The sequence below is a fragment of the Sinohyriopsis cumingii genome, unplaced genomic scaffold, assembly GCF_028554795.1.
Source record: "Sinohyriopsis cumingii isolate HCF-2022 unplaced genomic scaffold, ASM2855479v2 utg002807l, whole genome shotgun sequence".
Taxonomy (NCBI): Eukaryota; Metazoa; Mollusca; class Bivalvia; order Unionida; family Unionidae; genus Sinohyriopsis; species Sinohyriopsis cumingii.
In genome coordinates, this window is record NW_028316306.1 from 74,853 (window position 1) to 99,671 (window position 24,819).

Here is a 24,819-nt window from a genome sequence, read left to right on the forward strand (position 1 = left end):
CAGGTGAAAAGTTTTAGACACGATTTGTGTTTTATCCGTAAGAAACATGCTGCAGTCTGAATTCCCATGGTGAAAAAATGCCCTAGTGCACTTGTAAATGACTGTCTCGGTGCATCATGACCATTCATAACAAATGATTTTCGTATTATTATTATTATTATTATTGTTATTATTATTATTAACACCAATTATTATTATTATTATTATTATTATTATTATTATTGAAGCTGCTGCTTGGACTATTTTTTATGTTGTTGTTAATACTACTATTACAACCAGTGATGCTGCAAAAAAGACTACATATACTGCTACTACTGCGAACAGGAGGGAGAGGGGAGTACATAACCCAGAAAGAAACTGGAGGTGATCGACGCAGAGTTACTTCTTTCAGAATCAGCTTGCACTTCATAACTATCTTATGTGTGGAGATAAAACCTGAATAACTGTTCAACTTTATAGACGAATATCGTGCATTTTGGTTTGAAATAAAACAAAAGTGATACTAATATTTATCTTGTAAAGGAAAATTTCCTGTTCATGTCCTCTAAGAAATAAGGCCTCGTCAGTGCCACATCGTTTGCATTAGTTATACTTAAGCTGTCAACACTCATCCTCTAGCTCCAAGGCACAAGTACTTACTACGGCACTTAGCCCCAAAACTATTGAGAGAGGTTGTTGGGGGTTTTATACTGATAATATCGTAGCTATTAACTGCACTCTACACGGTATAAATTTTCAATCTTTGCGAACATTTAAATGTGCCAATTTATCGTTAGTATGTTAGTTTATTGCGCTCTATTGCTCACTTCATTTCTAAATTTCTTTTAATACAATTTCACTGTAATTTACATTTTAAAATCCACCGAGTGCAATGCTCGTTTGAATTACTGTCAACTGAATATTTAGATGAAAATATTTTGACCTGCTTCCAAACGCGCGCGCACACACACAGACAGACTCACACGCTCTTCAGGCCCGGCCCTGGTGTGTGCGGGGCCCAAAGGCAGCAAGCGATGAGCGGGGCCCCAAGCAAAAGATTGCATTGCGGAGTTGGTTTTCTGAAAGCGCGGGGCCCAAAGGCGGTTGCCTTGTTTGCCTTGCCCTTGGACCGGGCCTGACACCCTGCACCCCAGTCCTCCTGCTCGCAGTTAGGACATGACTCTATTTCTTGTACATGGGGTTTCAGCCATGTATATAGCATTGATAGTCTGTATAGAGCTTTAATTTATATATAACGAAGAAATTAGAGACAAGTCATACATAAAGAAAACATGGTATTAAGCGCATACGCAATAAGGGAAATAACTCCAATAGTGCTTTACCGTTGAGTCTCAAAGTACATGTACTCTTTGATCTCAATTTGATTACAGGTGAGAGAGACAACTGTTTGCCAGGTTTGTCTTTATATTGTAGCTTTGTGCCCGCTCAGGACCTTTGGTTACAGGTTGATAACAAATAAAAGGGGAGATAGACCATGTGCTTAAAATCGGGATTTAAGGAGGGCAACGTCGCTATGAAGCCGGAATATCAAGCTGACTGAAAGATTTCTACGACAATTTTATTTAGATGATAAAACCCGAAGTGATGAAAAATCTCGATCGTTCAATAAGAACACACACACACACACACACGTGTGTGTGTGTGTGTGTGTGTGTGTGTGTGTGTGTGTGTGTGTTGCCAACCACATCCTCCCATTAAGGACAGCCGTTTGTATCAAAAAATAAAACAATAAAGGAGGACAAGTGCAAGTATTTCGCGCCAGGCTTATTTCCCTTTGTCCACACTAACGTTAGGAACCAGTATGGAAACTGAACAATTTAACTCTACACGCAGACACATCCCAACACACACTCAAACATACTGACGCAATTTTGTGAATTTGATGCATATAGATATCTGCACAAAAAGGCACCTGAAATCTTTGCGTTACGCGGTTCTGTCTTTCTCGTTTTCACTTTTCACTTCACCTGTTGCCTCCGCCAAGGAAAAGATACCGTTACCCATTGAGCACGCGGGGACAGATGGCGCGCGCCAGGTTTATTTCCCTTTGTCCACCTGTCGCTTGCAGCCAATCCAGGAACTCGACAATAATAGCCCGCCATAAACACAATAAGTCTCTCTACTTGTCTGCTTTGATTGGTTTAGGGAACAAGATTCCTTTAGAGGCTCAAATCTAAATATCAGCAGATGGCTTGTTGAATGTACCGAGCAGCACACCATATTTTTGAATAAAAAAAAAAGAATAAAATGTTGTAGCAATTAATACTAGGGTGCATACATTTAATACTTCCATGCTGCCCATTTTCATTCCCGTGAATCGTCAGATAAACAAAAGTCTAACAAGGGAATGCGATTGCTGCACAAAGCAGTTTCTCTGGCTGTTGGAAAAATAGTGGGTGTAGTAGTTTTTCTTTCTTCTGTTGCAAAAGAGAATGCAGGAATTGATACAAAACAATGCCTTTGTGCAAAGTTGCAGCTGCATGAAATATATGACGATGGCGCGGGAAATGACTGAAATAGCATATTAATTGTCTGTAGATTAACTGTAAAAAAAAAAAGAAGACAAATCTGTTTAGCACTTGTTTGTTTGGATGAATAAATTGATTAGAATGGTTGTTTCTTGTAAATTAGGTAAACATCACGAATAATCAAAGTTTATCGTCACTACATAGCTGTTTGCATTCATATCCCATATGCCTTGAATTATAATTTCTTTTATGGTTTTGTTTGTCTTTTATTCTTTTTTTATTCCTTCTTCGGTCTGTCTATTTATCTATGGGGGCGGTGTCTTGAAAAAAATGTACTACCGTTCTTTCATGTAAACACATATGCTGAACAATTTCATCGTATTTGTCAATTAAAAGATCAAAGAATGAATAATGAAGAGATCGTAACATATGGGAAGGGCAGTTAATTGCAGGTCACTCAAAAACGTTTTTCTTGTAATCTACTTATACCCCAACCCCAGTCGGCAAGGTAGGAACATCACTGAGGGATAATTATAGGTAAAGGATGCGTGACAGGTGCAAAATGAAAGGAGTTGTTGTCACAGATACTATTTTCTTTACTTCAATAGACTCCAGCAAGTCGCGAAATATGTGTAGTTCATGAAAGTCATAAATAGGAGAAATTACATTTTGATTTTAGTTGGGACGGTGTGTGAAGTAACAAGATTTTATTTAAAGATTGTGCAATAAATGTGACCCGTATGCTGCATTGGGGTGGGGTGTAATGTTCAATTCAATAATTGTACACAATTATGAACGCAAATATTTATACAGCTCTTCCACTTAGTTGTTTAAATGACTAACTCTGCATTCTTCACTGTTATGTATTATTAATATTATTATTATCGTAGCTCTCATCACCACCACCGTCGTCGTTTTCATCGTCACTTATAGCGACAATTTTCTATGTGTAAATTAGGCCACTGTTGTGACGATTAAATTAATAAATAAAGCGGCCTTTTTCACCTGAGTGGATCTAGTTTACCTGTTCGAATTAAAGTCACATATCCGATTTTTCTTGGCACTTTTGGAAACAAACAAATGAATATTTTTTCGCCAGGTGAAGCGGCAATTTGGGCAGGTGCTCGTAATCATTAAAGCGAGTCATCTCACGCAGATGGTTTTAGATTTATATTTTACACAAAAGACGGGGTCATCCGCTATTCAGAAAAGTGTCTTACTTAAATATGGTCGGTATATATTATCATTGTGTAAAATCTTTTTTACCTTTCTTTTGTCTTGTGTATATTGAATCTTGTGAACTTTCAGGCAGCTAGAGATAGTGTTTTTGCATATACACGAGTCATGTATCAAATTATTTGACGAGATTTAAATAGAACGTGTTTGTAATATATATATATATATATATATATATATATATATATATATATATATATATATATATATATATATATATAATGCACACCCTTTTATTTAAATCACGCTCGTCAAATAATTTGATACGTGAAGGTAAATATATATACAGACAGACATACATACACGCCACAGGCGTATATCAGCATCTACCAGCTTCATATATCAATGGAGATCTATAAAAATAATTAAATAGATAGTAGCCATTTTAGTTTGGTGTAAAAAAAAAAAAAGTAAGTAGACTTATCTTCGGCTTTCTTTTCTCCTCTATATAATTTGGATAATTCGGCTTGAAATGAGAACATTTACTGTTTTTAAACTCAGCTAGAGGAGGAGCAAGTGAATATGGGACACAGAATCTTAGTGAAAAATGCAACTTTTTTAGTACACGGAAGTTTCTGTACAACAAAAAAAACAACAAGTTTTTCAGTTCGAATTATTCTCTCCCGTCTTGATTCTCAAATAGTACACACACGCGGGCACGCGCGCTGTTTATTGACAATTGTATAGGTGTATATCTGCTTTGATTTGGGTCACTTGGCGCTTAAACTGGGTAATACATATTTTTATATCAATAAAAATGATGTCATGCACCTATATGCAAATATATTGGAAAATTGGCGCGTTTTTGGGGGTGGTTCTGATAATATCCCTTGGCACGCGCCAGCTCGTGGCACCTGAGCCAGAACGTCAACGGTTGGTTATCTCTCCATCGTAAACTCCGCCTTTAAACTGCCCTGCTGGGATTGATTGACAGCTGATACGAACTTGGCACACGACTTTCACGGGTGCAGCGCTTTGCTGTGAAAAATTGAGCCTGTGGAATGTAGAAAAAGGAGTTTTTAATTCTGTTTTGTACTTGTTACCTTTTGGTTACAAAGAGGAGAGGGAAGTAAAGACGGAAAACGTTCTATATATATTGAGATACGAACCCAGCCGAGACGGGCAATAGGTAATGTTTTACATTTACTAGATTATACCATTTGTTGATCAATACTACTGGGAACATCTATAAGATGGTATTATATGTCTCTCCTAATACCTTACTTCTCTACTACTACCGGTACTGCAAAATCATTACTTGGCTGCAGACAGATGCTGTCAGTCGTTATCATTCAGTATTGGTAGCTGGGATGGACAATATACTTTTGGTTGTTGCCAATCCTCGCCATGATGCAACTGGTAAATTTTGCCAGTTTTAATCATATGAGAGAGACAGAGAGAAGAAACCGATAGGATAATGTATTTTTGTTTTGTTCACATTATAATGTCGTACAAAATTATGGCATTCTAGACTACAGGGTACTTGTTAAGCACATCGGGAAATGCGTTTAATCTGAGAATCGTATGAAGCGAGTTGGAGTTTGTGAATACGTTGTTTAAATTACGTGATTAAGCAATGTTTTTGTTTTGCCATCATTATCAATTACTAATCGTAGTGACAGCAGTTCTAATACAAATATCACCATCATCATCACAATGATTATCACCTTTTTGAGTATCTAGATCTTTGGTACGATATAGGTAATATGTTTACGGTGTCGTTAAAAAACTGCTACATGGGTGATAAATTAAGTATTGAATCTAGTAACGTTTAACATTTATCCAATTATCATCGTTGTCATCATTATCATAATTGCCACGACCCTCTGCATCTTTTCAGTATCTATCTCTTTGGTAAAGTTAGTACCTTTGTTTAATAACATGTGTAAGGTGTACATATTTTTTTATGGTGATTCATATTCTCATGATTACCACCACAACTACCACCATCACAATTTTCATTAACTACTTTTGATAAATGTATTATGTATCCGGTAAGAATTTGTACATTTTTTTCTGTTTCTGGTGTTGCTTTCCTTATTATGAGAATACGGTGGTGCAGTCATTAGCAGACGATGCCAATTATTGAACCATCAGATGGTGGTGACTAGATTTGAACAAACTGCCAACTACAATCAAGACAGCAGCAAAATACCTTTTGTGACGATTATATTTTCCGATACATTTTACGGAGAGTTTAGAACCCATTTCGTGTCGCTGATTCCTGCCAAACAAACCAATAATTTTTTTTTTAAAATAACATTTTAGCACAGTAAAATATTCTAAACTTGTTGTAACACTGCATTTACAAGATGTTAAATAGATTCTTTAAAATAATTATGACCCACCCACTGACGAGTTTTTCCCTCAGTATTATCAACAGGTTATTATTCAATATTCGTCAGCACAGTTAAACATTTCCCGCCAAATCTTGTGTCTAGTCAATAGTTGAGGAAAATCAACCTGTGCTCTTGATATGGGTTGAAAAGGTTACGAATAATTCATTTTCGTAATCTTTGAGACCTTGCTCACTAAAGTACAGAAACAGTAAACGCTCAACAGAAATCAGACCAACTCTTATCATAACGAGGGACACACGACCAGGTGTACTATTTGCCGTGGTTACCAAGGATCCACGCGACATCGCTTTCCATATATGGGGTGAATTTGCCTGTGAAGAGATTACGGACAATAGGGCAGGTGTGCGCGACATCTCCAGCTGTCTTTTTGAAAGAAGTGTTTTATGTCCCTTATTCATCACCTGATCAAAGACTCACCTTTAATAAGGCTGGAGCACACGCTTCCATACTGTATAATGTATAGAAAAATAGCGAAGCACAAATCCAAATGAGATGAAGTATCTCGGAATTCAAAGCGATTTCAAAATGTGAAATTTTAGGACAGTAAAATATGAAAGTAAGAGACTTCGTTTTGGTATATGATGGTTTTAAAAGTCACTAGTGTTGGGAAATGTGCAATTATGCGCGCTCACACGAATGGTGTATAGTGAGCTTTTCACAGCAAATCTGAAAGAACATTTCTGTTGATCGTATTTTGGCGACAGATGGGCAAATCGCAATCTCACCATTGTGCGGCGCGTTAAAAATTAATTCTTGTCAAACGAAATTGACCGCTCGCCTGAAGGTAACGTCGAAGTAGGCGCTCCGTTCCAATGGCTGGACACAAGCTAAACTGCAGCAGACGACAAACTAGCTCTATGTAGCTAGCGGGCAGACTGCTATTATTAGAGTGCATTATATATTTTACTACTTACTCATCCAGGAAGAAAAGCCAACAAGACTGCCCGTGACCAACAGTTGACTGCCAATTACTGTTGCTGCATTATTTTGTCAGGATGCTAGATTTCAGTTTATGAAACGAATCAGTACATTTGGGCTCTTTGCTTTTGTAATCCATGACTTTAGCTTTTGACACTATTCTGCTAAGGAAAAATAAAATATTGTTTGTTCATGACCTATAAATCCTCTATTGAGAAAATTATCTACAGCTATATTGCTTTTGTCTGCGGATTTGCTTTATCAACAGTTGTAAAGCAATTACGATAAGGCACTTCTGTTTCTGTTGCAGGCACTGTCAGTCAATGCGGTAGGCGGGGCTAATGTGAAAGCGAGGCTTCGGGATTAAGGCCAATACCAGCGTACGTTAGTGCTTAGAAGAGATAGAGTAAACAGACGGAAAGATGCGGTGGCGACGAGCAACACGGGTGATAGTTCTAGGAATATTACACATTCTTGTTGTATTACCGAAGGTAAGTTTGATTATATTCCCACCTTAAAATTTTAATAATTACTTTTTCATAACGTATTCGGTATGATTGTTGGCATAACCAAATTGTGTGTGTGTGTGTGTAATAAGTTATTTATTAAAAGATGTTATTAAATGTTATTAAATTAGTGTCTAATATATATATAGTAGTGTGTATGTGCACATGTATGTTCTCATATTTGTTTTCTTTTTACAGCAGGTTTGGAGTACAGGATCTTTTGAGCTCCAGCTTAAGAAGTTTAGGAATGAACATGGACTAAATTCCGATGGAAACTGTTGCAATGGGTATCTGAAAGGTGGAGTGTGTTCTTCTACATGCCGGACTTTCTTTAGTATTTGTCTCACACATTATCAAGCGCAGATTTCTGACAACCCGCAGTGCACTTTTGCGTCCATGACATCGCCTGTTCTTGGAGAAAATAATGTGGAATTTGATAACGTATCTCTATTAATGGATAACCCAGTTCACTTCCCGTTCCAGATCTCTTGGCCCGTAAGTACTGTACCTGTTCGTTTATCTATTACTTACCTGTAATACTAATAATAGACATCAGCTGCAGCAGCAACATGAACATGATTTACCGTCACATACAAACATACGCACGTACACGCATACACATTGTCCAGGGTATGAGTATACGCCATAAATATTGTTACGTAGAAATGAGGCTAATAATTTATGCAGCAAACTTGTTGACTTGCACGATGACTTGATGTGTTTTTTGGAACATATGGTATATTCACCAGTGTTTGTGTAAGGGCATACTTGGCTGCAGTGATTCAATTTTGTATATTTAGTTGGATAATGATGATGGAAAGTGTGACTGTCAATGTTATTATCTTTACTAATCTTGCTCTTTTTTTCTAGGGCACTTTTTCCATCGTCATTGAGGCTTGGCATGATACGACACTCCAAGGCCCTCAGTCAGGTAACATTTTATTTTCCTCTAACTTTGCTTTCTTTCTGTTAACATCTTGCTGTGTTTCGATGTTTTTGCACGAACGTTATTTGTAATGGCCTGTATTGTTTACGGTTCATATTTTCCTTTTGTTTTAAATATGACTTGTACCAGGCAGTGCCAGGACAGGACGCTGTACCTTTCTCGGATTTTACTTCATCATGGCAAGGTTTCTCGTATTCGGTGGAAATTATTCGTACATGGATTACTCTGTTGCTTCGTGACACGGAAATATTGTTTCAAATGTGAAGCAGAAATGATTCTATTACACAAGGATATTCATTGTGTGCTTGAAATGTGTGTTAAATCATTTAGTGTTGAAATCTCTTCGAAACTCTCCTAAGATCAAGAAAGTGGAGGATTCATTTGAAAGGAACCAAGGAAATTATTAAAATATACGAAACCTACGTGGTGCAAGTGTTTGTGCAAGCACCAAGATGGCTTAATAAGCAGTTTTCTTTTAATTTTCTTTCTTCATCTTTGAGTAAATGAATGTTCGTATAAAATTCGTGCTGGATGGTTAGAGGATAATGTGTATTGTAAATTTACAATCACATTTCCTGATATGCACTCGAGTTGACAAGAAGGAACAGTATAACTCAGTGATACGAAGGATTTATATAACATACTGAACTACCGAGTCCGGCAATGCTGCAGAAAGTGTTTCAAGAGCATGGTTGAGTGTTGTCCTGGCTGCCATTTTGTATTGAACTTCATTCAAACCAATTTAGCTCTAAAGGCCTAATTTTCTTGTGTTACAATTACATGCATTTCCTGTATCCTGCATAGGTAAGACAACTGCCCAGTTGACTGGGTTTTTTTCCCTTCAAGTTACTGGACCAGTGATCCAAATATGAAACAAAAATGTAAATATTAAGTTTTTAATCACGTTTACTGTTGAGTTCACTTTGACAGCGCAAGAAACAAATCTACAATTATCTTAAGGTTGTGTGTATTGAAAAACTAATTGCACCCATTCATTGAAGAGTAAGTACGTTTCTCATTGTATGTGGTGACATTAGACCCTGACCCGCATGGCTTAGTGAAGTTGTAAAATCATCTAAAATGAAGATGAGCACTAGACTGGTACCCGCATGGCTTAATGGATTAGTAAAATTATCTGTACTGGTGCTGAGCACCATCTATTTCTGGTCGGTTATTAAAGGTAGGATTGCTACTGAAGGCAATTTCAATACACACACACACACACACACACACACACACACACAGATAGAGAGAGTGTGTGTATGTATATATATATATATATATATATATATATATATATATATATATATATATATAAAGAGAGAGAGAGACGTGCGCACGGTTCCGAGCCGCACCATGACGGTGGTGAAAAACCATATGCCTCTTAAAGTCCGGAAGATGCAATTACTTGATGAAGAAAATGAGGAACATATTTCACAATTCGACTTTGGAGTAGGCTGAATGCCTCAACATTAAACGGTCTGCATAACGTGTTCCACGTGCCCTCCTTCCCCTATTCACCTTCTCCTTCATATATAACTAATGAAGGGACTATACGGATGAATGGTGGAGGCATTTTGAGATGTATAGTTAATTTCAAAATATCTTCTATATCGAATTAAACCTGGTTTCAAGAACAGAATAAAAGGAATACGTGCATTCTCTTTACATCCTACGTTTTCTTCTATTTTTTCGCCGTACTACTTAAACTGTAGGAAACCTATTGTTGCGTGGATTTAAAAAGAAAGCATAATGGTAAATTTTGAATTGGAGGTAGTGCTCCCTTTACTCCCTGCAAAGTTCATTATGATTGTTTCTTATTGCCCACCAGTACAAAGGATAGGTCAAATCACCCTCATATGCCAAGCACATTAACATCGTGTGGAACATTATGCATATAGGTATAATACAGTAACCGTGCCCCCAATCTAATTTTTAAAAAAAATCAGTATATGTATGTGTAGACCTGGGTTGAGATGCAATGTGCCGTTTGGTCTGCAGGTTTGTAGGGGTCTGTGTTGAATTATCTGAGAGAGAGAGAGAGCAACTTAACCAGAGATTTGGTGTGTGGAAATATATACAGGCCAAATTGAAAAGTATTTATTTACTCCTGGTCCATATATCCATGTTAGTCTTACAGATAACACGAAGACCAGGTTGTTTCGACGTCTCTATTTAATTTCCCTTTCATAATCGGAGGCTTCAGAATATTGCCACAAACCAACCTCTTTCACATTTACAAGCGATATACTTTATACATGCACTTTTCTTTATTGCTGTAGGGTACATAACCCCACGGAAGATATTAACCTTTCCTCTTCCTATCGCAAAATGTGTTAACCGTACTGGCTATATGGCCAGCGTTACCAATAATAACGAGACCTTTATGATACCAATTAGAGGTAACCAAGGACCATTTCTAAACCTGTGCACTTTTGAGGAAACTTTTGATTCATCCCTGTGATGGACTTCAAAAGAGGAAACCTTTTATAAAACTGATTAACTTCTGAGGAGGAACATTGTACTTTTGATGGGCTTCCTACGGGGTGGGGGTGGGGCTACTTTACCCTTGTACTTATTCATATGACGGGTTTCAGAGGATGCAACTTTTTCATTACCCCTACGATCGGCTTGATAAGATGAAGTTTGTACTTTACTCCCCCCCCCCCATGGTGGGCTTCACAGAACCACTGTAATGTTTTGAAATCGAAATCAGCGAAGAAAAAGAAGTTGGGATTTATTTGAAGAAGAAAAAAATGTCAGCTATCAGAATGCCTGAAAAATACTTTTCATTTTATTTGTGTGTGTGTATATGTGTATATGTATGTGTATATATTAGTATTAGTTGCAAAACTATTTTGAGGTACAAAGTTCCAGAAAACATTCAATGAAAATCTCAGACACCCTCACATTTAATGTTACAGAAAACATTCAATGAAAATCTCAGACACCCTCACATTTAATGTTACAGAAAACATTCAATGAAAATCTCAGACACCCTCACATTTAATGTTACATTTAAGGTCTAAATGTTCAAGTAGGAGTAAGGTCTAAATATACAAGAGAGAGAGAGAGAGAGAGAGAGCAACTAGTACGAAACCCGTAGCTTCAAATTTCACTGCAAACTGTAGTTAATACATTTACTAAACGGTTTATCATTTATTTGTCATAAATGTGAAAATTGCTGTGGTGTACAAAAATACATTTAAACACCATTTTTAGTCGCTTTTGCAAGTTCACTTTGGCAACTTTTTTTTTCAAGATGTCATTTTAAACAGTTACTTTAGTGGTGTAACTGACCAACTATACAAATTCACCCTGTAAAAATAGGATTATTAACTCGACGGATCGGCATAAAAATGGGTAAGCCTTCCAAAATCATACACTTTGCTAAATTTGATGTTGTCCGCGACAAATAGGAACCTGCAGTAGTTTGGATGACCTCTTTTTGATGTATTGTTGGAAAGAGTACCAGTTTCTTGGTAAAACCCCTCTCGTTCAAGGCTGGTCAGTCCCTGTTACTTCACACCGTTGCGGCCAGGATCCTTAAAGACTGGACAGTCCTTCAGTCAAAGCTAGACATAAGCTACACTTAAATCTGATATTAGGAAAACTCGGTACGTGCACACTAATTAGTTCAGAAATTGGGATATGTTCTTAAAACGCGCGTAAATGAAATTAATTTACTCTCAAACACCTTGGAAACTCTTTGGTAAATCTGTTATATTACATGACCACTATGTCTACAGATTTGGTCACGTGAGAAGCTTTTGTTTTAAACGTTTGTATAAATAAAGTACATCAACATTAAAAGGATGGGAGTAGTAAAATTGTGAAATAGTTTGAAGACCAGGATTTACCTTATTGAACAAGTTATTATTCACTATGTAAGACCAGGATTTACCTTATTAGAACAAGAAATTACACTGTTAGAATTTGAAAGATATCTTGATACCTCTTTTTGATATGATTATTTTTAAATTTGATATCAGTCTTATAGCGTTGCCACTGTACGTTATGAACTATATTGTTATGAATACAGGTGTGCAATAACATGAGCAGTTTACGTTGCATTCCAAGTTTGATGATGCCTTAGAGGGTATAATTTGGTTAACGTGACTATTGTACTAATTGCAGTGCCGTTTGTCCAATACCTAATCTACTTTAGATGGAGACGTAAGGAAAATCGAAATAGCCACTTGTTGCTAGATCTGTTGCATTGGTCACTACCCTTACTGGACAGCTGTTAATTTACTGACATTGGCAGGAAGACGATAATGTCCTGGCACCTGGGGTTTGCTTATTGACTATAAGGTGGATGAGAATCCCACGCGACTAACAGGCAAAGCTTCCCAAAACTATCATTAATGGGGTCCATCGAAACAAACACTCCTATCCGCCTGGACAATCAAATGAAATGCGCATCGGATGTTGCAATTTTTGCCATGACAGCTCTAAAAGTTGTCGATTTTCTAATCACTTTAGTTCAACTTCCCTCTCGCGCACGCCTTTCTCATTCGATTTTCATTTCAAGAGAAAGATACAATTTTATGCGAATTCCCATTAATTGCTTGAGGTTTTGTATTGTAGTCTCGTAGTTTTGAGTACCTCTTTTCACCCGCGAGCTACGTTGGCAGGGCTGTAATTCAACCCCATGTACAGTCACAAAAAGACCGGGTCAGAGGGGGAGCCCACAACAATAGTAAATTAAGAGGGGGTCGATTTGCCTGTCTTTCATCTTTATACACAAGGAGCGGTGCTCGTCATTATTCCTGCCAGCATCTCTGATCAAAACCTCGCCCAAACACGCTCGTTCTCACGGGTAGAGCCAGTGATAGGATCTATTGATTTTCATAAACTTTTGATCAGATGATTTTTTTCCAGACGATTACTCATAACACTGGCTTGTGGTAGCCATGCATTGATGAATTAAATTATATATATAATTATAAATTCTTTCTTGGCAGTTAGGTACTATAAGAAGTGTAATGTTTCTTGCACTTTCAAGATGAATCCATCTCTCTCTCTCTCTCTCTCTCTCTCCTGTTTTTATCTATACAAATTTTAATTGAAATTTTAAATCACAGGAAGTCCTAGAGAGTTAATATCCAGACTAGCAGCCCAGAGGTCGGCCCAAGCTGGCATAGACTGGTTACATTATATCCATACAACAGAATATACCCAGCTGGAATATAGCTATAGAATTGTGTGCGATGAAAACTATTATGGGCCTAGTTGTTCAATATTCTGCAGGCCTAGGGACGACCAGTTTGGACATTACACATGCAGTGAAAACGGCACCAAAATCTGTATGGGTGGATGGACTGGCCAGTATTGTGATCAAGGTATGCAAAGTTGTGAAAAAGATTTATAAAATATATTGACTCCCAAAGTCGGAACAAAACTACTTTTTGGTGCATTCCCACGGTAAAAGTGACAAAATAAACAAAAATGTGTCATGTTTTAGTGAGCTTAAAGTCTTTTAATGCCCGTTACGTGGTACTTGAATCTTATGGGATCTAAGAAAATAGCATTAAATGAGTTAGTAATGGGTACTAAATGCCGGCATTGTGTACACATGATTAACCTGGATAAAACAGCTAAAGACTTGCAGTGTTGTATTTTAACCTTGTCAGAGTTGGGGTCTGCTTGTCTGTACCTCACAGATTTGCACCAATTAACAAGCAGTAGTCAATTCCAACACATTAATTGGCGTCATTATTAAAAGTCACTTAAAGCAATCGTGCGACTTTGGTACTTAGTTCTGTAATCTAATTGTGCGGGTATTGTCTTGGGTCAATAGGTCAGTTATTGACCATGCATGTTTGTATTTGGCACCAGCACAGAATGCGGCACTTTGGTCCCTGTTGCTCGCCGCCAAGACCCACATACCTGTACGACCACATAGGAATTCAGTTCGACCTCAAACAGCTGTCGTGTCCCAACAACATTTTGATAACGATCGACACTGGCCTTTCCGCAGGCAGTTGTAATTTCTATGCTTACACCCAATACGCTGGACATTTTTATTCCCCTTGAAACTCTTCGCACACTACAACGTTGCATGATACTACATGATGCGTTGAAAAAGCATTTAGCACCCTAACATTGTGCTCGCTCTCTCTCTCTCTCTCTCTCTCTCTCTCTGTGCACCCTTTTATTCCACATTAAAGCATAACTCCACTTTACACACAATCCACCATTCAGCATCCGTCCTGACAACCGTTTCTTACTTGGAGTAAAAAGCCAGGATACTATATTTGGATGAACAGTCGCGAATGTTAACGATGCATTGTACTCTGAATATTTTTTTATAATTAAAAAAACTCTGATCATTCGCACAATCAATTACAAGCACCAGTCCTGGCAACACTGTCAATGTTACATCTCAAAATCAAATGAATTTTGAAGAACAGCGTACAGATATTTATTATGTACTCGCTTGTAAGACTCCAAATTTCACAGACTCAGATCTGCTGTCGCTTAATGCGCTGGCAGATCTGGGTCTGTGCTGTTATGAGTAATCAGTAGAACAGTCCCTGATCTACGGCAGATCTGGATCTTTGTTTACAGTTTGACTCGTTTTACAAGCGAGTATAGACAGTATTTTGAGAATTTTAGCAAATATGGTGAAAACAATTTTCCGTGACAATTTCATAGTAAGAGTAATTTTGACTACTCATTGTTTTTTTTTATATTGGATCAGTCTTAACATCAGCCCGAATTCTGATGGAAATATCGCATTGTAACTAGTAAATACTGATCAAGAAATATTGACTGGTTTACGGTTCAGTGTTTTCTAAAGAGTGTCATTTGCCTTATGAAAACATGTTTCAAAGTTGGAACATTGTGTGTTTACGTCGTGAGCAGTAGCAAAGAAAGTAGTTCCAGCATTGCATACTCCAGCTGTAGGTGGGTCACATTACACAACATGTATGCATGTTCTATTTCCTAGAGCGTGGAACGCGAAAGGAGTAGTAATTTGTTGGTACATTTGTAAGCCGATGATTACTCTTGTACATGTAACAGTCATTTCGTAACCAAAAAGTCGGCATACTGCCATCAGCATTGAACACGGGGAAGCGTTTCAAGTTTGAAACAAATAATCGACTACTAGGACACGTGTTTCGTGTTTAGGTAAACACCGAACTCCAGCTTTGTTTAATAGTCATTCTGACACGCATATTTCACTGAACCGTTTGCTAACTATGATTTTGCCGATTTCATAGCTAACTGTAAATAATGGGGAACGTCTATTTTGCTCGGTTGCACTGGTGGCAAAAAACAACCCTGGATATTTGGCGGAAAGTAAAACGTTATATTACAACCCAAGACGGTAATTGTACGTCAGCCAATAAATTAACCTTCTCTGTAGTCTTGCATATTTTTTTCTCCGACGGTGATTTTTCCCGCCAAGTCCCAGGACAGAAAGGCAATACATTGTATGCAATCAATGTGCTACAGGCTCCAATAGGTGATCAGTGTAAGCTACAACACTTCAGTATGCGATCAGTATATACTACAACACTTATATATGCGATCAGTGTATACTACAACACTTAAGTAGGTGATGCTTTATTGATCGTTTTGACTGTACTATTTTTTTTTATAACAAAGTCGCTGGTTAAAGACATCTGCCGCCGGTATCAAGTTATTGTACGATAATAATAGGGGCTCTCATTTGGGAACTTGACACATTTTGACATAAAAAGCATCATGGACTAGACCGCGACCTTGCTTCGATATCAGTGTTAAATTTTTTTGTTCTATGAGGTTTTCATAAATAGAAAGTATCGAACTTGAATTTCAGTTGAAAACAAAACAAGTTAGAATAGAGTAAATAAATGCAGATCCGTAAGAGCAACAGATGAAGTGTAGAAAGTGTCGACTAGAAAAGCATAAACAATCATACAGGAAGGCTTGCACAAGTTAATGGGAAGACTGGGTGTGGGGCTAGACAGCTGTTGGTTGAATTCCTGCACATTTTAATGACATCGCTGACAAAAGACACAATAGTCTCGTCTGCCAATCGCTGAATGAGTGATCGGTTTGCCGCGAGACCAAGTACTGGTGGCATCTGTTGATCAAATCTGGTCTCCATTTTACGCTTCTCGTAACTGTGACAGTGCCACAGGTAGCTCTACTCACACAGTGCGACAATGGATTATTATTATTATTATTATTTTCCACCACTATCAATTCTTGAAGACTACTTGCGAACTATAAGCGACGTTTGATATTATTTTCAATAATTTCGGTAGTTGTCAAGGTATAATAATATTATTCGTTTTATCATTCATGTATACATATTTAATCGTTGTACCATACATGTATACATATTTAATCGTTGTACCATACATGTATACATATTTAACTGGTTATTGCTGATGTTACTGAACCTTGATTTTTCTAACTGAAGTAATAAAGCAAGTTTCTGCATCAAAAATCAAATTTTGCTCTAATACGCTTCGGTCTTCAGCTTTACTAATAATTTTAAAATTCACCAGCATGAAATTCTATGGACAGTGCATACCCAGTCCTGCGATTTGTTCTAAACATTTTAAATAACTTGACTGTTTTAATTGTTCTTTCAGCGATCTGTCTCCCAGGTTGTCATACCGACCATGGATTCTGTGATACCCCTAACGAGTGCAAGTAAGTACAGAACCTCATTTTACAAGTCCTCGTTGTTGCAACTATCAAAATGGTACTTGGGAAATAAAACGGTGTATTTCCACATCAGGGATTTTCAAAAATAATTGTACTTTATTCCTACAAAGTTATTTGAAAATTTTGTGCCGGTAGAGTTGTCAGTCGCGAAAACAGTACGGTTTATTTCTGCAAGAATGACAAGTTCTTAAAGAGTGGCATATTTCTCGTCCCTATATATGGAAATTACGAAATAAATCTCGTTTCTACAAGTCTCCTTAAACCTTTTTGAAAACCAAGGATAATTTTCCGCTATTTCAGTTGGAAATGACCCCAAAAAATCATTGTTGTGCAAACTGTTACATATGTTGTTTCGTCAAAGGCTGTGAGAACTAAGTAGCAAATGTTTGGTTAATTCAAGTCAGATATTCGGGATTACTCTCTTGTCACTGTTAACTTGCTATTTAACTGTCCAGTAAAACGAGACCACAATGCCGGACAAAAAGGCGATTTACGCATAATTATCGCCGATAACCGCTGTATCTTTTGTAAGTGTTGTAGCAGTTCTCTTTAAAATGTTATATCTGCGAAAATTGGCAGGACAGACATTTCAAAATCAATATTTACTCAGGACTTAAGGTACGATATGCAGTGTTTACGGTAGTAGTCCTCCTTTCAGAGAAACAGCAAATTCTCTTTTGAAGTTAATCGATTGTACAAGTGTAAATGCTTGCTGTCAAAAGTAAAACTTGGATTTCAAAAGAATAGAAAATTATTTTAACGACGGAGTGTGAAATAGAAATGGGTTAAGACCTTTATTCATTCTAAATATTAGACCTATTTTTTTGGTGAAATGAAATCTGTATTTTTTTCGTTCCTACTTTTCAAGAGCGGGTCTTTCAGTTATCGAATGAACTGAGTGAAGTTTAGATGTCGAGTAAAATTCAGCATTTAAGTGCTCCGATAAAGGTACAATCACTACTTGTCATCTGTCATATGTCATAAGCAAAAAGCCGATAAAGGTACAAGCACTAGTCATCTGTCATATGCAAAAAGCCATGCAAAGCAAAGTGAGAAATGAAACGATTCCCTCAACCCCCACCCAAAAAATGAAAAAGTACAAAAACAAAAATTTTTCACTTTAGTTCAGGCATAAAGCAAAGGCAAATTATTACAAAATTTATTTAAAATGAAGGCTAATAGAATAATATTGGCATGTTCAAAGACTTAGATTTTGATTTTCTTTCTTTTGTGTGAACATTTATACAAGCTGTAAGTTCATATTTCTTTTGTGCTGATGTCCAACACACCCGTGAAGATTATTCTCCTGTCAGGAGGGCATTGTCAAGAAATGGACATGGTGACTGGTTCCATTTGGACTGAAGAAATGGCATCGTGTTCGGATTTAAGTGCACTGGTTTTTAGAAATATGAATATAATGTATTTGACCTGATTCCGTTCATTATCAACATTTTAGCCCAGTTCTACAACTAATATTACCCCTTGACTGACTGGTAGGACACTTTCTTCTGCAAATTTAAATATCTCACCCGCCTTGAATTAATTTAGTCTGGCTACTCGCACACAGTTGCTTTATGAAGGTCAAATGCGTTCTTTTCATTAGCAAAAATTACTGTCAAGTGAAAGGCTAGGTCTGCTCGCGCAAGCCGCTTTGTGTTTCAGGGCCAGGCCAGGAAAAGAGAACAGATCTTCGCATTAAACTCTCGGAATGTCTAAAATGAACGAAAGGGAGATCCGTTATGACCATTTCTGTTTTTAAGTTAAAAATCTTACACAATTTTTATTTCTACTGTAGATGTCGACTTGGCTGGCAGGGACAGTACTGTAACCAGTGTCTCCCATATCCAGGATGTCAGCATGGGTCGTGTACTGAACCATGGCAATGTAACTGTGCGGAAGGATGGGGTGGTCTCTTCTGTAACCAAGGTATTTGTCTGTGTACATGTATATATATGTTTGTGTACATGTATATATGTCTATATGTATGACATACGGTTGGTTGTCAGTCATTCTTTTACAGTCCTAGAAGTCTGTATGGTTTCAGGCTTTTTATCATTTTCTGTATTTTCTGTCGTTTTCTTTATATCCTTGTCCTTGTCTGTCTGTCTCACTCGGTGAAGCTACATCTTTTATAGGTAAGACAAGACTTGCTCGATCATTACCATGTCCATTTTCCCAAATTAAGAATTTTTGCCAACAAAAGCTGTAAAACTGCATAAAAATGTATCATTGTGGTGTTTCGTCGAGAGGGATTGTTTATACTATCACCTCGACAATATCATCACATTTAGGACATTAAGCGTTAAGTGCGTGCCATCTTACTTTGTTCAGTCGACATTACAGCTAAACGACGGTTTCAGTCAAACATAAGCTGATTATTGTTTCGCACTGACGGGTCAAATTTTCCTTGTCGAATATTGATAAATTGTCTGTGCTGATATGGCCAACTGATGGCTTCTATAGCTGCATTATTGATGAAATTGGCCCCACTCCGAAATGGACAGAATTGTGACTATTCACTTTTTTATTTTGTCGTCTGCGTCTCAGCGTATTTACCCAACCAACCCCAGTAGTTTTCGGAAAATGAAGCTACATGTTGATGGTCTCTTTGACAGTAAACACAACTCTTATTTCTTTGTTTACGTCCTTGCTTTTAGGATAATGGTAGCACCTTGAATGAGCTCAGGGGATGTTCTCCCATCCCAAAATGTCAACGTCCTCCTAAATTTAACAAATTGTCATGTCTCGATAAAGACAGGGATACATACAATGTCCCCCAGACTGAGTCAGACAAGATGCAACACTGATGGTACGAAACCACCACCTCGCCTCTAAACATGTACATTGTTCTTGAAACATACAATGGGAAATAATTTTGATGTGACATTAAGGTACGGTTTGGATTTTTGGTCTCTTATCTAAAAGTACTATAGTCTATGCTTCACAAAACATTTCAACCATGCTATATTTAACAGCCTATTTTTTTTCTTGGAAGAATTTTCTTATTCCAATGCGATGCTTTCATTTTTCTTATTTTCCGTTTTGCATTGATTATATAGAGGAAATTAAAAATACTTATAAAAATAAAATAACAATCGCAAGAAAAGTACCACTCACATCGTGCACACTCGGAGCAAATATAGTGCAACAGTTTGCTTATCTTTATATTTGTGTCATCACTCACCCTTGTCATTGCTTATAAAAGCTGGACAATAAGGAAAACTAATCGGAGATTTTGATGAAATGCAAAATGCTCGGCTCGTCAGAGCTCGCACTTGTAGCAGACTGGCAGATGGTCCACGGTACTTGATAAGAAGAGTTATCACAGAGTCAAAAACCAAGCCGATAGTAGACCCTGTTCCACACAGCTATGCATTCTATATATCGATGAACATGTATTTTTTTTTAAACAATTCTGACATGCCCATGTGACACGCCATTGAGTTCTGGTAAATGCCATCATGGGAATCTACTTCATAACATAATTTTGCCAAATGTTAACCATCCTACATGCTAAGGCCTAAACGGCTTTTAGATTGTCGATTAATCAAGGTGTTCTTAACATTCGCTTTCTAATCATAGGAAAGGTTCAGATATCAGTACTAATGTTTGCCCTTTATTAGGATTAGTAACCCTGGTTAATAAAAAAAATTCTTTCAGCAGAAAGTTATAATTTTCAAGACTTTATTAACTTAATCATTGTTATCTAACACCTTAAACTTTCATTCCATTGTTCTTGTAGACCTAAATTACTGCACGCACCACTCGCCCTGTAAGAATGGAGGCACATGTCAAAATAGCGGACAGGGCAGCTACACTTGCGTCTGTGACGAGGGTTTCACGGGCACGAACTGCGAGGTGGAAATAGACGACTGCCAAAATGATCCGTGCCTAAACGGGGGTACATGCAAGGTAAGCTGTTTAAATTATAATTATTTTATTAAAAGTAATCAAATTAATCATTTAAAAAGTTTAATTGAGTTCTTAAATTTTCAAAAATTAATGTAAGTATACGGCGCAATGCTGAAGGTTTAATTTTTTAAACGTTTCAGCTGTTTACAGAGTTTTCAGAAATATTTTAAAAGTAGACATGGACGTAAAACCAAATAGTTTCATTTTTAATGAATCAGTTTTGTAATCGGAATTTGAAAATATGTGGATACACTTGTGGTTTAAGGTGGCTTTGATTCGGAAAAGACCTAATTTCATGGTAATGTAAAGCATTCTGTGTATTATGATCCGAACCATGTTTTAATTTCCATCGAGAAAGAAAACTTACATGCTCAGTACACAAGAAAATGAGAAGTTTCTATATAGAGTTTGTATGTCAACAATTTTACTTCTCAAAGTATCCATAATTATATTTCTGATCGTAGAACACTAAAACTTATACAGTTCTAATTTCTGAATGGCAGGATATTGGGTTCGGATATCAGTGTCACTGTCCCCTTGGATTTACCGGTCGGAGGTGCGATATTGTGGCCGAATCTTGCGCCAACAACCCTTGCAAAAATGGGGCCACATGCGTGGAAGGGCAAGGACCGTATACATGTATGTGCAAACCCGGGTATACAGGCCTCAGTTGTGAAACGGAAATTAACGAATGTGATCCTAACCCATGTCTACATGGTAAGACTTTTGGTTTTCTACATTTCATTTTACACAATGGTAGTACGTGTTTCTTTTCACTTTTATTCGATATTTCCCCATAAGACATGCCAGTTGTAGAACATTTTAAATAAATTAATCATTTTCACAGGAAAAACTGTATATAGGTATTCAGCATTATGTATATAGGTATTCAGCATTATGTATATAGGTATTCAGTATTATGCATATAGGTATTCAGCATTATGCATATAGGTATTCAGCATTATGTATTCAACATTATGCATATAGGTATTCAGCATTATGCATATAGGTATTCAGCATTATGCATATAGGTATTCAGCATTATGCATATAGGTATTAAGGATTACACATGCTAAAATACGTTAAGCATTACACAAGCTAAAGTAAGTTATTTCAGATTTTTACCGATGTATATCTTTATCAGAACAGACTGCAGATGCATATAGTCCAAAATCTTTTTAGTATTTCCAAATGCCATGAAATGGGTTTTTAAATAATTCATTAGAAAGTAGTCTCATTTGCACCTTTGTCACTCAAATTCATCTTCTCGCTGAGCTGATCGGCGTAAAATCAATAGCTTTAAGATCCCCTGTGCTCGTTCTACAATAAGCATTTGAAAAGTCCTCCTTAACCCACTGAGAACCACTTACCATGGTGTTTAACAGTCGATCTCTTGCGCATAGATTTCTAAAAAGTTTCTATAAATATTTTTCTAAGAATATTGTAGATAAAAGCTTCAGAAGTTGTTTAGGAGAATTTGTATTCAAAAGATTGGTGCCTTTCTGCTAAAGCAGAAATTGTCATCATGTCCCATTGGTTGGATCACGCGTTCATACTGCTCCACTCCTGCAGAAGATGGTACACATGGTAATTGCGGTTTTGCTTAATACTGTCGAGGAAGAAAACATCCATTTGTAGATTTTAAAAAAACCTGCTTGTTAGTGGAATGGTCAAATAATCAAAGACATAGGCCAACTAAGCATCACATTGAGAGGCTTCTCAAAGAAACTTTTTTTTAAAAAGACCCCCAAAATGGCAACTTTCTATTTAGAATTGGAATGTATTCCCCAGTATAGTGCTGAACCTGAGTTACAATTTCAATTATCTTGCTGCTGTTTAAGCTGTACTGTACTGTAAATAAATAAATAAATAAATTCCCCAAAGAATACGAAATTATGTTTGGCTGAACAAGAATTGGCAGCTTGTTCAAACTTTGTTTATATCAATGTATTCCAGTTCAACTGAGAAGCGCGGATTTTAGATAATGGGGCAAGTCGTACACATGTGTATCTTTATGGCTTTAGTTCAGGAGGGTGTTTTAGTAGATATATATGCGTCCTCAATGCAGTTTTCAATTCAATCATTTTTCAGAAGTTTAAATTACATTAATATCTAGAAGACGAATTTTCTCAATTTCGAAAACATCGAAGATCACCTCAAAACGTGTGACCGGATATGTCATTTATAATAAGTTGTGTCCAATCCCAGATTGTCTTATTAATGACAATATAATATTCTTATGATAAACTTGCTATTCATAAATTAAATTGTAAACTGAAAAACGTGTAAATTATAATAGTCATTTCATTGTTAATATATTATCTCCTACCAATAGGTGGCCGATGTGTTGATGAGTTGAACGGCTTCCGTTGTGTTTGTTCGGCCGGCTATAGTGGCCGAAGATGCGAGGAAAACGTCAACGACTGCTCGCACAACCCGTGCCAGAACGGGGGCTCATGCATGGACAGAGTCAACGACTTCGAGTGTCGATGTGTTGCTGGATTTGTTGGCAGCTTGTGTGAAATAAATGTGGACGATTGCGAACTTCGACCATGTGCAAACGGAGGCACTTGTAAGGACCTGGTGAATGATTTCACTTGTAACTGTAGACCTGGATTTTCTGGGAAGGATTGCAGCATAAATATGAACGACTGCAATCCAAATCCGTGTACGAATGATGGAAGTTGTGTTGATCTTGTAAGTGATTATCGGTGTACTTGCAAACAAGGGTTCAGTGGCAAAAATTGTCAATTTCGGACGTCGGACAACCCTCGTGTGACTACCACAAGATTACCGGAGCCCTTCACGACGGAGAAAACCATGGACAAACCGACAACGTACCATCCTAATTTAAACATATCCAGTTATCAGCAGCAACAAAATAATCCTGTTTCAGGCGAACTGACGACTTCTCATCTGCTTCTCATCGTGTGCCTGGGAGCAGGAATTCCTTTATTAGTCATAATCGTAGTGGTTACAATTTTCTTATGTAGGAGACGACGGTCACTAGAGGAGACGGAAAACCTCAGGAATGCAAAGAATAATAAAGAAACAAACATTTTTATTACTCCAAATAGTTCAAAGTTGAAAGTGACAAATGAAACACAAGACTCTAATACAAAGACGTCCATATCTCCCAGTATTAGACCAACGTCTAAAATTTATTGTGACAAACTTAATAACAAACATTCAAATATTAAAGACTTTCATGAGCGGATCTCATCTAGAGAATATGAAAAACGTACAAAAAGACTCGATAAGGAGCACTTATCAATAGATCCTGCCAGTTTAGATGTCCGGTAAGTAAGCGTTTTATTGAATTTCTTTTCATTTATAACTATGTTAGATAAGTAATAAGGATGGGGAAGAGTCAAGTAGTGTCAAACAGTTTTGTACTTGTCGATTATGATCAAAATGTAATTTTATACTTCTCGGCCGTTTGAGTTTTGTCAATCATGTAAGTTGTCTGAAACTCAAAATGTTGAATCACTTGAAACGTCCGTTCTTGCAGATTCTTAAATATCAACTGTCATGGTAATAACTTATTCAGCAGTATTTTGTATCTTCATGCATACGGTTTGGAAGGTAGCGTTTCTTGTGCAATACCAAATCTCAGACCACTCGGTAACGTGTGGGACAATGCAGTATAATTGAATTTTGCTTTATGCCTTATTTATTGTCCGCCACATCAGCCTTTTAATTCATCATTCGAGGCAAATCACTTGTCCATTCGTGAAGTTTTCACTGTGTAAATATTTACATTGTTCGTATGGAACACGAACGTCATTATTTGACCACAGGGT

General features: G+C 37.1%; 1 protein-coding gene and 1 long non-coding RNA gene across 3 annotated transcripts in view; one reads left to right on the top strand and one right to left on the bottom strand.

The window, feature by feature from the left end:
- The window catches only part of LOC149770054 (uncharacterized), a 90,366-nt gene that overhangs the window by 59,706 nt on the left and 5,841 nt on the right, over window positions 1-24,819 (top strand). Inside the window, exons 1-10 of one of the 2 annotated variants that reach the window (XM_089949466.1) lie at window positions 4,610-4,833; window positions 7,293-7,473; window positions 7,687-7,983; window positions 8,359-8,419; window positions 13,522-13,779; window positions 17,029-17,089; window positions 18,900-19,030; window positions 20,847-21,016; window positions 21,520-21,733; window positions 23,352-24,315. In XM_089949466.1, coding sequence (XP_089805592.1) covers window positions 7,405-7,473; window positions 7,687-7,983; window positions 8,359-8,419; window positions 13,522-13,779; window positions 17,029-17,089; window positions 18,900-19,030; window positions 20,847-21,016; window positions 21,520-21,733; window positions 23,352-24,315 — 2,225 coding nt within the window. In that variant the 5' untranslated portion in view covers window positions 4,610-4,833; window positions 7,293-7,404. Of the gene's footprint in view, window positions 1-4,609; window positions 4,834-7,292; window positions 7,474-7,686; window positions 7,984-8,358; window positions 8,420-13,521; window positions 13,780-17,028; window positions 17,090-18,899; window positions 19,031-20,846; window positions 21,017-21,519; window positions 21,734-23,351; window positions 24,316-24,819 lie in introns of those variants that run through there. The other variant, XM_089949465.1, reaches the window with a different exon arrangement.
- Window positions 1-24,819, bottom strand: part of LOC149770055 (uncharacterized) — a 101,178-nt gene that overhangs the window by 10,485 nt on the left and 65,874 nt on the right. The window lies entirely within an intron of this gene.